Source organism: Esox lucius, chromosome 5 (assembly GCF_011004845.1).
Source record: "Esox lucius isolate fEsoLuc1 chromosome 5, fEsoLuc1.pri, whole genome shotgun sequence".
NCBI lineage: Eukaryota > Metazoa > Chordata > Actinopteri > Esociformes > Esocidae > Esox > Esox lucius.
This window is the reverse complement of record NC_047573.1, coordinates 8,559,565-8,573,971: the sequence shown is the minus strand read 5'-3', so window position 1 is coordinate 8,573,971 and position 14,407 is coordinate 8,559,565. Positions and strand designations below refer to the sequence as shown.

At 43.2% G+C, this 14,407-nt stretch overlaps 1 protein-coding gene across 1 annotated transcript; it reads right to left on the bottom strand.

Moving 5' to 3' along the window:
* Positions 1-1,569: 1,569 nt before the first annotated feature.
* chuk (component of inhibitor of nuclear factor kappa B kinase complex) lies at positions 1,570-13,882 on the bottom strand. The gene is made up of 22 exons (XM_010865643.3): positions 13,434-13,882; positions 13,115-13,228; positions 12,633-12,727; positions 12,403-12,520; positions 12,089-12,158; positions 10,699-10,787; positions 10,478-10,567; positions 10,221-10,345; positions 9,981-10,088; positions 9,415-9,550; positions 8,982-9,176; positions 8,738-8,840; positions 8,422-8,545; positions 8,057-8,208; positions 7,849-7,910; positions 7,123-7,232; positions 6,770-6,819; positions 6,508-6,613; positions 6,136-6,283; positions 5,754-5,881; positions 3,411-3,510; positions 1,570-3,036 (listed from the first exon to the last, which is right to left on the bottom strand). Exons 2-22 carry the CDS (start codon positions 13,217-13,219, stop codon positions 2,971-2,973), a joined length of 2,280 nt encoding a protein of 759 aa, XP_010863945.1. The 5' UTR covers positions 13,220-13,228; positions 13,434-13,882; the 3' UTR covers positions 1,570-2,970.
* Between the last annotated feature and the right edge of the window lie 525 nt (positions 13,883-14,407).

The following is a 14,407-nucleotide window of genomic DNA, read 5'->3' as shown; positions in this document are numbered from 1 at the left end:
ATTTATGAATACGAGCCCAGGAATGTAGCATTAAGTGGGGATTGTGTCTCCCGCATGCTGGGTCCTTGTGTGAGTCAGTCTGATTCACTGAGTATGAAACTATTAGAACAGCGATGCTTGTTGTTCTCGGAGGCGTCGAGGGAGAAGACAGCCGTGTCAGTGCCTGTTTTTTTTGTCCCGTCCTTAGCTCACAATATTGACTGAAACAAAGGAGCTGCATCTCGTGTCTTAGTTCGCCCAAAAAAATAAATATGGGTTTTCTGCGCGTGCTTCACTCTCTCACAGACTGAAATTATGATTACTGGGTTAGATGGAGGTCAGAGAAAAGGTTGAACGTGTCCTAGGGTGGTGCACGTGTGCGGCTGCAGTGTTTTCCAATGGCCCACTGCTCCGTCAGCTACAACCCTCTCCTCCATCTGGCTCCACTTACCTCTCCAATAAAGCTTTAAAACAACCGGAGGAGGAACACACGAAGAAAAAAAAAACATATCCTAAAAAAAAGACACATGTTCCATTATTAGAGTACGTTAACAATGCTTATGGAATATGGAGCAACGATGAAATGCCAAACAGCCGTGTGGTCTTGCATGATGTGAGGTGCTGAATACAAACGACCAGACAGAGACAGTTTGCCTTGTGAAACCCAGAAACCTAGACCGGGGCCTTGAGGCAACCAGACCGCACGTTTATTTTTACATACCGCTACAGGCACAATTGTTACTTAGAAGCAGTTGCTATTTATATTGCAGTTTTCCATGCTACAAAAATGCAGAATATGAATGGTCATCTACTGCATGGAGAATACAGAGCATGAGCCACTTGGCACTAATTCTAAATGACACCCATGACGTTATTAATGGTCTATATCGGTTTTAAGCCGTGTGAGCAGAAAAATATGAGAAGTTCCAAGAAATCACAACCGATGATATCTTTTCCAGGCAAAACAAATAAGTAGCAAAAACAACAAATTAAGCTGGAGAGAGGACAACAGTCTCTTGGATTCATCAAATGCTACAATGATGTTTGTAGGAAGGACAAAAAGACCTACTCTCAAATTTAAAAGAACCATCTCATGGATGGATAGGGGAGTGGGCTACATTTCCCTGTTGGTGTTGTATAGCACCACAGTCACCCTCACAAATCCTTACTCATTTCCTGACATCTGGATTAAAAAACAAATGTCACTTGGCCACTTGAGAGGAAGACATACTCAACGGAAACCAAGAAATATGACGACAGGATGGAAGCACAAGGTGACAAGCATCCTATCCAGGCTTCGGTTCACTGACTCAGAGGCTGCTTTTAAACAGACACACACATTCTGGTCTCACATTCACGATTTGGTATTTACACCACTCTTTTTTTTTTTTATACACCTAATTTTAATAACCAGGTTGATATTCAATACCAGTGAAGAGAGACAAACTGATTAAATTAAAATAAATCATAGGTAGCCTATAGAATTTGATGGCTGAGTAGGTTACAATAAAACAAACAATTTCTGTAAACTCAGTAAATCAAAGAAAACAATAAACAATTTCTGTAAACTCAGTAAATCAAAGAAACAACTTGTGTTTATAGATCTGTTTATTTTTTCCTCCTTCACTTCGATGTCTCTGGCTTAAGCAACCATCAGGTAAAATGCACAGTCGGCCATTGGCAGAGCATAATACAGCCAAAGTATTAATGGCCACTACTAGCAGAAACAGCGCAAACATATTGAAGTAGGCTTACATTGTCATCTCAATCCTTAGCTGTCAGGGGGCAACATAGTTCAGTAGCTTCTTCAAAACCCAATATAGTGAATACAATATCATGCCAAGTCAGCTTTTATAATAACCAGAAAATATTTCATATCTACACAGTTACTGAAAAGTAAACAATCATCAACAGATTAAAACCTTGGGGACAGACAAACCTCGAAGGAAAGTGACACAGCATGTCACTGAAATACTTAAATTGTTATCCATTGCACTTAAACTACATAAATACAACTCATAGATTTTAACACACACCTCTTTCCGGAGAGAAAAAACTACTTGCTATATCTTGGCTAAAGTCAACATCTAAACGCTGGGGTTGAAACAACAATACATTCCATGACATGTCCTGTCACGTTTCCATACATCGAGCATTGTGGGTAAAGAATGCACACTAAATAATTACAGTGCACCTGAGAAACAGGCGGTGTGTATTACACTTTCAGGTTTAAATATGCCCAACACCCCACCCCCTTGATCGAAGCACAGCTAAATACACTTTATACATTTCCTGTCCCCTTGAAGGACTGCAACGACGGCAGACTTCATGAATATGATTCTAGAGGGCATCCAGGACCCAGACATGTCAGGCTACATCCTCTGTACAAAGGGACATGGGATACTTGGGCGTGTCAAAGTGCTGATGCTTGACTGATGTCCTTTTCTTCCATTCACCTCAGTTTTTCTTGCATTGCGTCACACGCCATGATGCACGGCCATATCAAGCTTTCTCGTCCTTCCTATTTCCTAAACCCAAATATTTTCTAGCGATAATCCGCTATTACAAAACATTGGATGCTACAGATCGCTCTAAAGAACAGAAATTCTGAGGCATATTAAGAGATAAATATGGATTTTTATGAACAGTGGAACTTGGTGCACAATGGTCTGTGAGACAAAGGAAAAGGTGAAATTTGCTTGAAGAGTGAAGGACAACAATTTTTTTTTTTTCATATGAAATCAATGCTAAATCATCCACTTTTCACACCAAATAAATGAGAAATAGAGAAGGGACTGAACGAGCATGTCTATTTTTAATCTGTCTTTTTTTGCTGCGTTAGCCGTTAAAGTGAATGACCAAACCCACACATCAAAATGTACAATTACATAACCTTGACTCCATTTTGATAACCACCTTCAGTCCTTAGTGTTACTTGGTTGCAGGACAGACAGGGGTGACCTGGCCAGTGCTGTCTGTGGCTCAAGTTTTTCACACATTTCTTTTTTGCAGTTTGGTAGAGAATGTTTCATATTTAGTCCAGCTCCAATCTTGGGCCTAAAAAGATACAACCAAAAGCTTATTAGATAAAACATATCGTTCAAAATTTCAACTCCAGTTTGCCAAAACAAACCTGGAAATACATGTCTGGTCAAGACTACTGGAATAGTGCTGTGGAGACAGATACAAAAACGACTCTCTGTGGGACAAATAAGTAGACGACACACCCTATTCCTGTGCAGAGTGAGCGGAGCCCCGTTAGAGTTCCTGGCGAATGACACACCGGGGCTAACAAATCAATGACGAAGTGTGTGTGTGTGTGTGTGTGTGTCTCAGGTGTGAATCACGTTCTAAATCCTGCGCTGATAAAATACCAGGAGTGTGATAGAGGAATCAAACCTAGTTGGCTGTGAGAAACCGGCCCAACTCACCACTATGCTTTTGGACTGTTCATCAGCAGCTTCCTGCATCAGGCTGGTCAGCTGACTAAGGTACTTCTGGTTCTCCTGAAGGAGCTGCGGGGCTGCGTCACTGGTGCGGGGAGAGAACGAGTCACAATGTACAGGATATTCCTTTGTCTTATTCAGTCACTGTAAAAACGTCTACACTACACTTGCAGGCCTCAAAAGTTTACTGCCTTAAAAATCACATTAAAAAAAAACATTGATTTGGTGCATTTTCTTTTCTAACAAAATAATTGGGAAAATAAATATATTTAGGACCCAGGGAAGTTGCAGAGGAAAGGAAAATAATGTGCTACGGAGCTTGTGATAAGTATCATTGTTCAGATTTAGCTCTCATGCTAGAAAAGGTCAGAGAGCAGTTGATAATAGCAATCAGGGTCAACAGCATCACTCCTACTACGATCAGATAGCGCTTAGTGGTTTCCATCAGCAGAAGTGGTTTTGTGCTGGAAGGGAAATCACTCCCATATCAGAAGTCATCACACCCATCACCCTGGTGGAGAAGCATAGTGATACATCCAAGCCTTATATGGACGTCAGACCAGTTCATCAGAAAATAAACCTGGACTTAAATGACTGACAATGGAAGTTACTCAAAACCTTGATACTGAAGAGATATGGCACAACCGCAGCCAGGAATTAGAAAACCACCTAGAGATAAACCTGATAAACTAAAAGACAAAACTTGTCAAATGAAGGCAGAGGTAACTCCCATGTGTAACAAGAACTGTTGCAGCAAAGGGAACATACACAAATATGAAAAATAATAAGCACGCAAGTGAAAGAAAAGTGAGAAGATCTCAAACAAACACCCACACATGCCTAGCGTGGGAAGCAGAAATCAGCTTCCAAAGACTCCCCAACTAGTACGGTCGTCTCCAGACGCCCGGCATGGACAGAAAGAGATGGAAGCGGTCCCCACCCAGAAGAGAAAACACAGCCAACATAAATCTGGTGAGTCACAGATAGCTGAGGAGGTGGAAAAACACCTTGTGATAGTACCTTTATTTTAAAATTTCACTCAGTGAATTTACATTTATACATCTTCCAGATGATCTGTTAGTCTAGCGCAACAGTAAAAAATAAAATAATAATACATACAAAGAAGTGCGCGTAACAGAGTCAAGCGCTTTTTTTTTTGCCACATATCGGATGTGAAAGGCCCCCGGCTCTCCGCTGAGCTGCGTGTGCTCTGTGTGAGTAATTAAGTAGGATGACAGTAGATCCTCTAAGACCTGCCTGTGTATCAGACATTGAGGTTCACATGCGGTTAAAACAGATTCTTCATTTCGGTTGTGGTTAGCCTACGGAACGCCGAGTTGCCGGAGGCCTCTGTGGTGTGGTGAACTCAGACTCCAACCCCTGCTTTTCTCTTTCTAGACTGAATCTGCCTATAGCCAGTGGGGGAAGCCAACCACTGACCTCATGGCACGTCACTGTCGTTCAGGAACAACTGAACACCTCCTGGAAAGCTTTCAGATGTGGCCATAGTATTAACAATTTTTTCAGATGTGGCCATAGTATTAACAATTTTTTCAGATGTGGCCATAGTATTAACAATTTTTTCAGATGTGGCCATAGTATTAACAATTTTTTCAGATGTGGCCATAGTATTAACAATTTTTTCAGATGTGGCCATAGTATTAACAATTTTTTCAGATGTGGCCATAGTATTAACAATTTTTTCAGATGTGGCCATAGTATTAACAATTTTTTCAGATGTGGCCATAGTATTAACAATTTTTTCAGATGTGGCCATAGTATTAACAATTTTTTCACTGAGAAATGTAAGTGGCTCCAAATGTAATGTCATATGACTAAGGCAGGTTGTATTTGCAATGGACCCTACTCTTGCTTCATATTATTTTTTTTGTCTTATACTTGTTGATGTTGATACTGCAAGAGAACACGGCCAATGGCTGGTTGGGGGGGCGGGGGGGTGCTCTTTACATATTTTAGCTTTGTGTATTCTGACTTTGTTTCTGCTTTTCTAGCTTGTTGACGGAAGGAGAAAAGAACATCCCCGTTTCCCACAAAATTCCCATACTGACCAGTTTCTGTGTTCCATAAAAAATATAAAACCCATCAATGAGCCAGGGATGACCTCATGCAAAGTTCTTAGAGGGTTCACATCGGGGTAAAGTATTAACTGGAGTGTGAAGAAACAGGCAGGGTTTTTGTGTTTGGCAGCCGTGTCCATCACAGAGGAAGTAAACCTGGGTGTAACCTCTGTAATGCAGTTATTTCAAGGGGGCTTAATGTGTTGTCTGTGCTTAACGGGAGCTTCTGTCTAGTGTATAAAGTACCGACCTGTCATTGGGTCCGGGCAGGGAAGTGAGAGGGTGAGGGGTGCTGATTGGCTGGGTCCACTGGGACACCTGCATGGGATTGGAGGACTCCGGGCTGGCTGTTATCGAGTTCCTGGCAGAGTTCTGAGCCTGGGAGGATAAACACCATTGCACTTCAGACATTCACAACTGAGGTCATCCCGGATCATGTGCTAAACAACAAACTGATAATGAAATGTGTCACATCACTTGACCGAAGAAAGAAGGTATAACATGTGACCTTGCTAACATGATGACCAAAGCTACAGAAAGTAGAAGAACACTTATTAAAAACACAACAAAAAAACCAAACAAGGCCCCCTTAAATAATATGACTAACACCAACAGACTTTTCCGTAACTCACACAGGCAATCTTGAGTAGGTGCCAGAACTCTCGCTGTCTCTTGATCTGCATCTGCATGACAGTGTTGTCGGCTTCCTTGATGTTCTCCAGCGTCTTCTCGATGCGGGGGAACAGGTCAATGATCTTCTGCTTGCTCAGTAAAATCTTGCTGCATCGGTGGAAATGGAAAGGAAAACCACAGGAATACAAAAGAGGACGAAATTCAAAAAGGCAGCCATATCCCCAGACAGCAGAATTTAGTAGGACACATTGCTGATGAAAAACCAGAGTTTTGAAATAGGCCGCATAGAACGGCAGCCAAATGCAAAGGATCATGTAAAGCTCTATTAATGGCATTTCTGTCTGCAACATTCACCGGGTGACCCAGCCCACCTGAGGTGTGTGTAAAGGTCTCTGAGGACCTTATCCTGGTTCTGGACCGTCTGGATAATAGCTTTCACCATCTCAGAGCTGTCGCTGCTCACATCTGGTTCAGGCGCTGAGGACAGAATGACGCAATGTCAGAAAAGAGATCACAGCTATGAAACAACAGTTAAAATGTTCAGTTAAACAGCCAGAAGTACTGAAGTGCGTTATGGAGATTCACCACAGCTGCAATGCAGTGAGTATGTTGAGGGAACAAAGAGTGTCTTACTTCTGCATTTCATCTTCAATTGTTTGTAGAGTTCAATCGCCTTCTCCTCTCTGAAATCATTGAGTAAACAATCAACTTAGAACAGCTCCGTCTTTACGAGGCTTTCAGAATGATAAAGCAGTTTCGACCTTCTCTTCTTCAAAGTCGGCATCGACTTAAGATACATGACTGGCAATGCAAATCAGAAACAGGCCCAGGGTCAGGTCAGGTCAGGTCAGTGACCAGCTTCAGTCAAATCAAAACCATATGAAGGAAGCCCCATTCCCTTCCTGGCACACAAACAGATCGACCCTTGGTGTCGCATTTAGAGAAGACAAGCTGCCTGTCCTTCCTGCCCAGCGCTGAAGACTCACAGCTGTTCCATGACGTCTCCTTGGCGCCGGGCGTAAGGGCTCCTCTGCAGCTCCACGATCTCAGAATGCAACGACATGATCTCCTCATCCAGGTGGCTCACCTCTGCCACCTAGTGGATGACAAACATACAGCCCCGTGAGAACTGAACAAGGGCTGGAAAAACGTGTTTAGCCTTGACTGATTACAGGTAGGATTGGTAGGTGGATCTAATTCTAGATCTGTGATAAACCTTTACCTCCAGTCACTCAGAGGCAGCAGCTTAATAATGTGACTAAACATGTTTCATTGTTGTCCTCAATCTAGGAGATACTAGGAGATACTTAATGTTACAACTACTGTGTGTTTGTAACATTAAGGGGACGCAAAAACACAGAACCACAGAGACCGGGTTGGAATAGCCAAAACCAAACACGCCTTTTAAGCAGCCAAGAGATTGGGAGGAAGGCGGAAATTGGGAGTATGTACGAGACAGGAAGAGTTATGCTGGGAGTTGAGGTGTTGCGTCACGGTAACCGTGAAAAGAGTACACAGAGATCAAAGTATCATCACCATAACCACACCAAGTTGTCTAGCCACTGAGGCTCTCTATCAAAGGGTTGTAATTTGAGATGTAAGTTGTTCTGTCGCAGCGCCACATGAGGACGAAAACCGATTTTAAATTCATGAACATGGTACACAATATCAGAGACACGCAGAAACCCCGCCACTGCCCTCACAGGCCGTACCTGCAAATACGCAGCTGCCTTCTCCTCGTTCTCCTGCCATGCCTTCAGCATCTTCTCCGAGGCTGTGGGAGAGAACCAACCGTCAAAGAAGCGCCAAACCGAAACGACGCCCGGTTCCCCACGTGAACCCTAGTCAGAGGCACAATATAAGAAGCAGACCGAGCCTCTTCTTCTGGCCACAGCCCACCACTAGCCAGCAGACACTTACAGATTCCATAGTGCATCTGGTCGCTGTACTTCTCCAGGTCGTACTGTATGCTGCTCTTGAAGAAGTCCAGCTTGGCCTTCAGCTGCTGGGAGAAGGCAAACATGCCGTTTTTGCAGCGGGTCAGGTTGGTGTTGTAGCGCAGGAGGCTCAGCCTTAAAGACACACATTTGACATCCACATGAGAGACAAATTGGACATCCACACCAGAGACAAATTGGACATCCACACGAGACACACTGGCCGGACTGAAAAGCAAAATGTCCGACTCAACAAACGTTGGGAAAAGTTTATGTAATTAAGTGGAGTTGGGGCCTCCCATTCACACCACGGGGGGGGTCGTTTGTTGTCCAGAGGTGGCGACTCACATGGCAGCTCGCTGTCCCTGGAACAACCGGCTGTAGTCCTCTTTCAGTCCACAGATGTAGCTCACCGCCTCGGCCCACACCTTCTTCAACACCACCAGTGGCAGCTGGGACTTGGCTTCCCTCACTGGCGGACAACAACAAAAACAGGACTCTACTTGAAACTTATGAGACAGAACAACAAAATGGAGACCCTCTTCAACCAAACCATGGTGGGAGCATATTGAAAAACTACATTAATTTGACTGGCTGGGCATATATTCAATCCAAATCGACATTTCTAGAGATTTTCCGAATGGGCTGAGAGGACATCACTCACCCATAGTGTTGACTTTGTCAGGCAGCTGTCTGGCACTGAAGGGGCCAGAGTACTTGGTGAGACTCTTGTCAAACAAATAGATGATGTAGCTGTCCCACCCTCGCTGCACGACCACACACAGGGAGACAAAACCATGTTACAAGTCTGCCAGGCGCTGCACACAACCAAGGCCTGAACAGGAGAGCGCCACTTCAAACGTTTTCGATCGACTTGGCGCTCTAAGAAAACGAGGTCAAAGTCTTACCACCCCGTCCAGGACACACTGGGCAGCGGGCTTCCTGGGGTCCAGGGACACCCCCGTCTCCTGCAGCAGCTCCTGGTTGACCAGCTCAATCTTGGTCTCCTTCTCGATGCGGCGCTGCAGGCTGTGAAGGCTCTCATCCGGGTCCAGTTGGAAAGAGTGGACCTGGGCTGTTGTCATGTTCAGGATGTGGACCACCTGCCAACGAGAGAGAGAAGACACGCGGGAAAAAAAGAGAAGAAATGTCCTTGATGCGGCATCAATTCAAAAACGTCAAAGCGTTGACAGGTTAACCTTTCAGATTATAAAACCGATGCGTAAGAATCCCTTGCTGAGGCGAGGAGAAAGGTTCACTGAATCCCGCCCATGAGACTAGAGCAAACAAACAGGAGGGAGTTTTGCTGAAGAGACAACAGCAGGAGATATCGCAACTGACCTTCATGCATAATATCTGCTCCAGAACCTCGAAACACTGGGGTTTTTTGCTGTCTGGGTTGGTCTTGCCCCCTCTCTGGACTGGGTCCCATTTCAACATCAGCTGCAGCAACATCTCCATGGACTCCAACAGGGTACTGAAGGAGCACAATAAATACGTCTCAGGTCAGATCGGGACCACAAATATGTCCGTAGAGTGCAGCTCTAGACAACAAGTATGTTTCACTGCAGGTCCCAGACCGGATCCCTCCAGCGTTCCTCCACTATTGTGAACGTTGACTTTGAATTGAGCCGACACGATTTACTAATCTACATGACGACACCGCAATATCGGTCCCCCACAATGCACTGGCTCGTCTCCACAATGTCACTCAGCGCCCTACCGCACAGGCCCCCCCCCCCGCCCGGGTCGAAGGTTAGAAATCTGCGTGTGGCTCAAAGGTCAAGATGAAGAGACAAAGCCCGGTGATGGCCAGAGCTAGCCCAGCCAAGCTTAACAGAGACAGGCTAGTTGACAGGTGGCCAACAGCGGTGTCAGAATGAGGTGCGCCATGAGGTCCGTCTGACCTGCTCAGGTTGTTGGGGTAAGGTAGATGTGTGGAAAACCGGACTTCCCCATTCAGCTCCTCCACAGCCATGATGTCTTTGGGGCCTTTGTTCCGCACTTTGCTTGCCCTGAAGAACAACACAGTGACAAAGTTGACTCCCAGAATTTAAAAAAAACTAGCCCTTGAAAACTTTAGGTGGGAAACTGTGTGTGTGACTGCATTTGGGGTCGGACACATTCAAGCGCAAGGGGACAAATACCATTGGACGGGCTGAAGATTGTGCAGAAACGGGCGGAACCCACAGCTGCATTCAAATATCATTGTGCCAAAGCTCCAGTAGTCCACAGTGACTGTGTACGGCTTATTCTCAAACAGCTCAGGCGCCTGAGGGAAAGACAGGCAACCGGTCAACATTTAAAGTCTGGTTAAAATCAACAGTGGGGAACAAAGACAAGGTTTTAGAGCTGAATCCATAAGACCATGAGAACGCCTGCAGAGGGGCAACAGGACGCTCACCAGGTACTGGAGTGTTCCTACAAACGAGGTGCACAAGCTCCCCTGGTCCAGGTCTTTGGCATAACCCAAGTCTATGATTTTGTGAACCAACTGAAAAAGAAAAATATGTGTTATCAAACAGTGAACATCACAACCTAAAACGCTAACAGAGCGTGAACATAGATTGGTCCTCACAGAGCGTGACGGCGTGTATTTGTGAGGATGCATAAATATTGAGTTACCTTTCCATCGATGTCCTGCAACACTATGTTCTCTGGTTTAAGGTCTCTGTGTATGATCTTGTTTTCATGTAAATACTGAATGCCTGAACCTGCCAAAGACCGTTCAGAAATAAGTTCAGAACCACAATAAGTGCAATGATGACCTAATAGTCAAGGACACCGCATCGAAAGCTGCCCCAGGAAATAAAGGAAATCTTTATAAAGACATATCAACATGTAGGACACAAACAAAGGTTTATGGTTTCATACATTTCAGAAGTACAAACAGCGTCAAAGAAGTCCACATTTTCCAAAGTGAGACCATCCCCCTAGTGTTCGAGAAACAGGCCTGGGTCAGAGATGCTATTGCGGGTGAAAACCCTTTTCTTTATCCTACGTCGTTATGTAGTGTATTCTGGCGTTTCGGGTTTTTTATCCTGCAGCTCCAAGCAATCCATCAGTTTAGTTTCAACAAATTTATTAAGCAGATTACATTTTCTGACCTAGCATCCACACGCATTTTCAGGACGCAGCATTCTATCGACTAAATGGGGTCCGCAGGTCCATTTTTATCTCTTCCTCTACTGTAGTAGCATCACGGTTCAGACACCCTTCACGTGCGTATTAAGTAGCGGTGTATCGGTACACGTATCCGTACCGTCCCGTTCGGTACAGGACGTTCGATTCGGTACGCGGTGGGGTCCAGAATGAATATAGTCTAACATTCTAAACTCAGAGTTTCCCCCAGCGACGGAACTTATAGCTGAAGTAGCCTAGCACATGAGCGAAGTTTGCTTACTGTAAGAAATTATAAATTTCAGCTAGAGGATGACAGGACGACATACAGCCAATTCCTCCCTCGTATACTACAGCAGACTAGCTTTCAATAGCTTGCAACCAGGAACCCCAAAAGCTGACATTAGCAAGGCTAACTACAACATTGAACTTTGTTAGCGATAATTTAAGAAAATGCAAATCTATTTTTCATATTATTATTCATAAATTAATTCTATATCGGACATTGGTGCGGAACCACTTTAATTGTTTGGTTTTTTTACTGAAAAAAAATCCTACCTAGTGCCGCTTTAACTACAGTGGCAATGGGCAAAATGTATAACTTCATAATACATTTAAAAATGTTTTGCATATCATTTTCCACTGTACCGAAATGTTACCGAACCATGAATTTAGCGTACCGTTACACCCCTGGTACTAAGTCTTGGTTTTTGACCCGCTGGCTACCCTTAGTCTTTTAATCACTGGGAAAGCCATGAATGAATAACCCTGCCTTCAATGAATGTCTATTAACTATATTTTTCAAAACTGCATTACTTTCTTTACGACATTCATGCTAAGACATAGTAATAAAGTGTTATTTATGCAAGTTATAATGGTGTGTTCCTGTACATACCAACATCATTGAGCAGGGATAGCACTTCGCTCTCTTTCAGTCCACAGCAATTTTCAGGCTTGCTCAGCATCTGACAAATTCACCCATAAACGCCATTGTTAGGTAAACGCCTAAAACGAAGAGTGCTAAACTTCAGACCTCATGACAGAGCTTCTTTTGTTGATGTAGCCCTCCGCAAGGCATTGGATTCCCAACTACTTCAAGGGAATTGCACTGTGCCTGATCCTGTGTTTCTGTCCATTTCAGAGAATTAAAGGCCCATTTAATTAATTTACCTATTTCCGAGAGAAACATTATAATAAAGTAAAGCCCACCTTTCTCAGGTCTCCCTTGGAGCAGTACTCCATGGCCAGCAATGGAAGATCATTTAAGGCAATGTGCTTCATCTCCTCTGGCACGTCTCTCGCTGTCACTACATTAAGATTATTCAACCTGGATATTAAAAAGACAAAAAAAACAATGTGCTTGAGAGATAGGCGTACAAGGAAAAAAATTCAGATAGAAAAATTCAGATATTTAAAAGGATAACACAATAAAGGCGTACTTTTTCATGATCTGAATCTCCCTGCTCCATCGGTCTTTGTTTCTCGGTGTCAAGTCCAGGCGACACATTTTTACCGCTATTTTTTCAGAAGTCTCCTTAAAAAACATTACAAGAAATCGTCAAGAATTGTCTATTTTGTGACCTAGGATGGTCCAGCAGTCTCATGTTTTGTTGCAGCATGGATTGAATCCGATCAGTTGCTAGTTAAAAAATTGAAGGGAACATTTTTTTTCCAATAAAGCAAAAATAGCCATTACAAAAGACAAAAATAGCTATTACCTGAACCGGCTGACCAAGTCAGTCAGGCCTGTTTTCTGCTGTGGATTACCTTTCACCGACATTATGTTTAAGCATACCGCATCCCCAACAAGTCCAACAAGTCATTTGATTCAAGTCTTAAATTACCTGGACTACTTCCTCCAATGGTTACTAAAACGTTGTTAACATTAACTAACTTGCAAACTAGGAGGTACAATACTTACATTATGTTGATACAGGTAAACATGGGCAAAACCGCCCATGCCTAATCTCTCTTTCAATTCCCAGTCACCGCAGTTTGGGGTATTTCTGAATGGAGTCTTATCCATTGCTGTTACCTAACAAGAAAGAAGGAAAAACTGTACATTTTGGTCATACAAATTAGCTGGTATATAGTTAGCCAGCTATATGGTAAATAAATAATGTAGCTACTAGCTATCTGTTGGTAGCTAGCTATTGTTTACGGTTAATACGTAGTATTGCAGGGTTTGCTAGCTACTAACAGTACTACTGACTGTAGCTTTTCAACTTTAAAGTTCTTACCTTCGACAGCGCTAGCTAGCTTAGCTAACTAGCTATCAACTTAGCTCCACCGTCAGATGATGTCCGTACACAAAAGCAATGTAAAGCTATATCTTTAAACGTTATAACTGCCCATCTTTCCCTTGATTTGTACTCCGAGATTGATCAAAGACGCTGAAAGACAAGTAAACATTGCTAGCAAGGTAGCACGGTTAACGTTAGCTTTGGACAGCCACCTATGTAACGCTGCTGATTTATCGATTGAAAAATACAAATATAGCTAGCTAGCTCGTTATAAATAACATATCTGTATAATAATATAGTCTAAGTACATCATTACGCTACTTTGATATCTCATAAGAGCGGTATTATCCGTTTTAGAAAAAGGATTGTCTTCTTTGGTCTGATCAATGCACCTTGACAGGACATAGCTAAGTGAAGCCTACCACATACAAGGATTTTCTGTTCACCTTCAAAACAAAAGTCTCCCAACTAAAAGTGATGTACTGAGATATGGAACTGAAATGGATAGTGGAACTGTGGAAGCACGCCCATATTTTCACTAAGTAATGCCAAAAAGGTTAGAATGTTGTTATATAATTCGAAATGTAATTATATAATTAGGTGACTTCCCAGTGTTTCCAGATTTCTGTGAAATATAACCTATATTTTCTCAGAATGAATTCTAAAACGTTTCACCAATCTAAAAAATGACGGGGCATACCCCAACAACAGAATGGTCTAGAGCTAGGCTAATACCCATTAGAACTATGAACGTAATCAGACTTCTGAGTGGCTAGCTCAGTTCTTTGCTCTCGAGGCAGAGGTGAAGGACACTTAAAAACAGTGATGGTTGACATCCTAGTTTGAGCACCAACCATGTGATCAGCATTCGTGTGGGAGGGGCATCTTCAATTTATCAGTCTAGAACAGAGGTATTAAACCACATTCCAAACTTGTGTTTTATATAGTCCGAAGTCACATGACTCCACTGC

Coding starts and splice junctions, on each gene's coding strand:
- chuk (XM_010865643.3), bottom strand. CDS start 13,219: ATGGATAAGACTCCATTCAGAAATACCCCAAACTGCGGTGACTGGGAA. Junction 9,551..9,980: donor TACCCCAACAACCTGAGCAG/GTCAGACGGACC, acceptor GTGCTCCTTCAG/TACCCTGTTGGAGTCCATGG. Junction 7,911..8,056: donor CCAGATGCACTATGGAATCT/GTAAGTGTCTGC, acceptor TCTCTCCCACAG/CCTCGGAGAAGATGCTGAAG.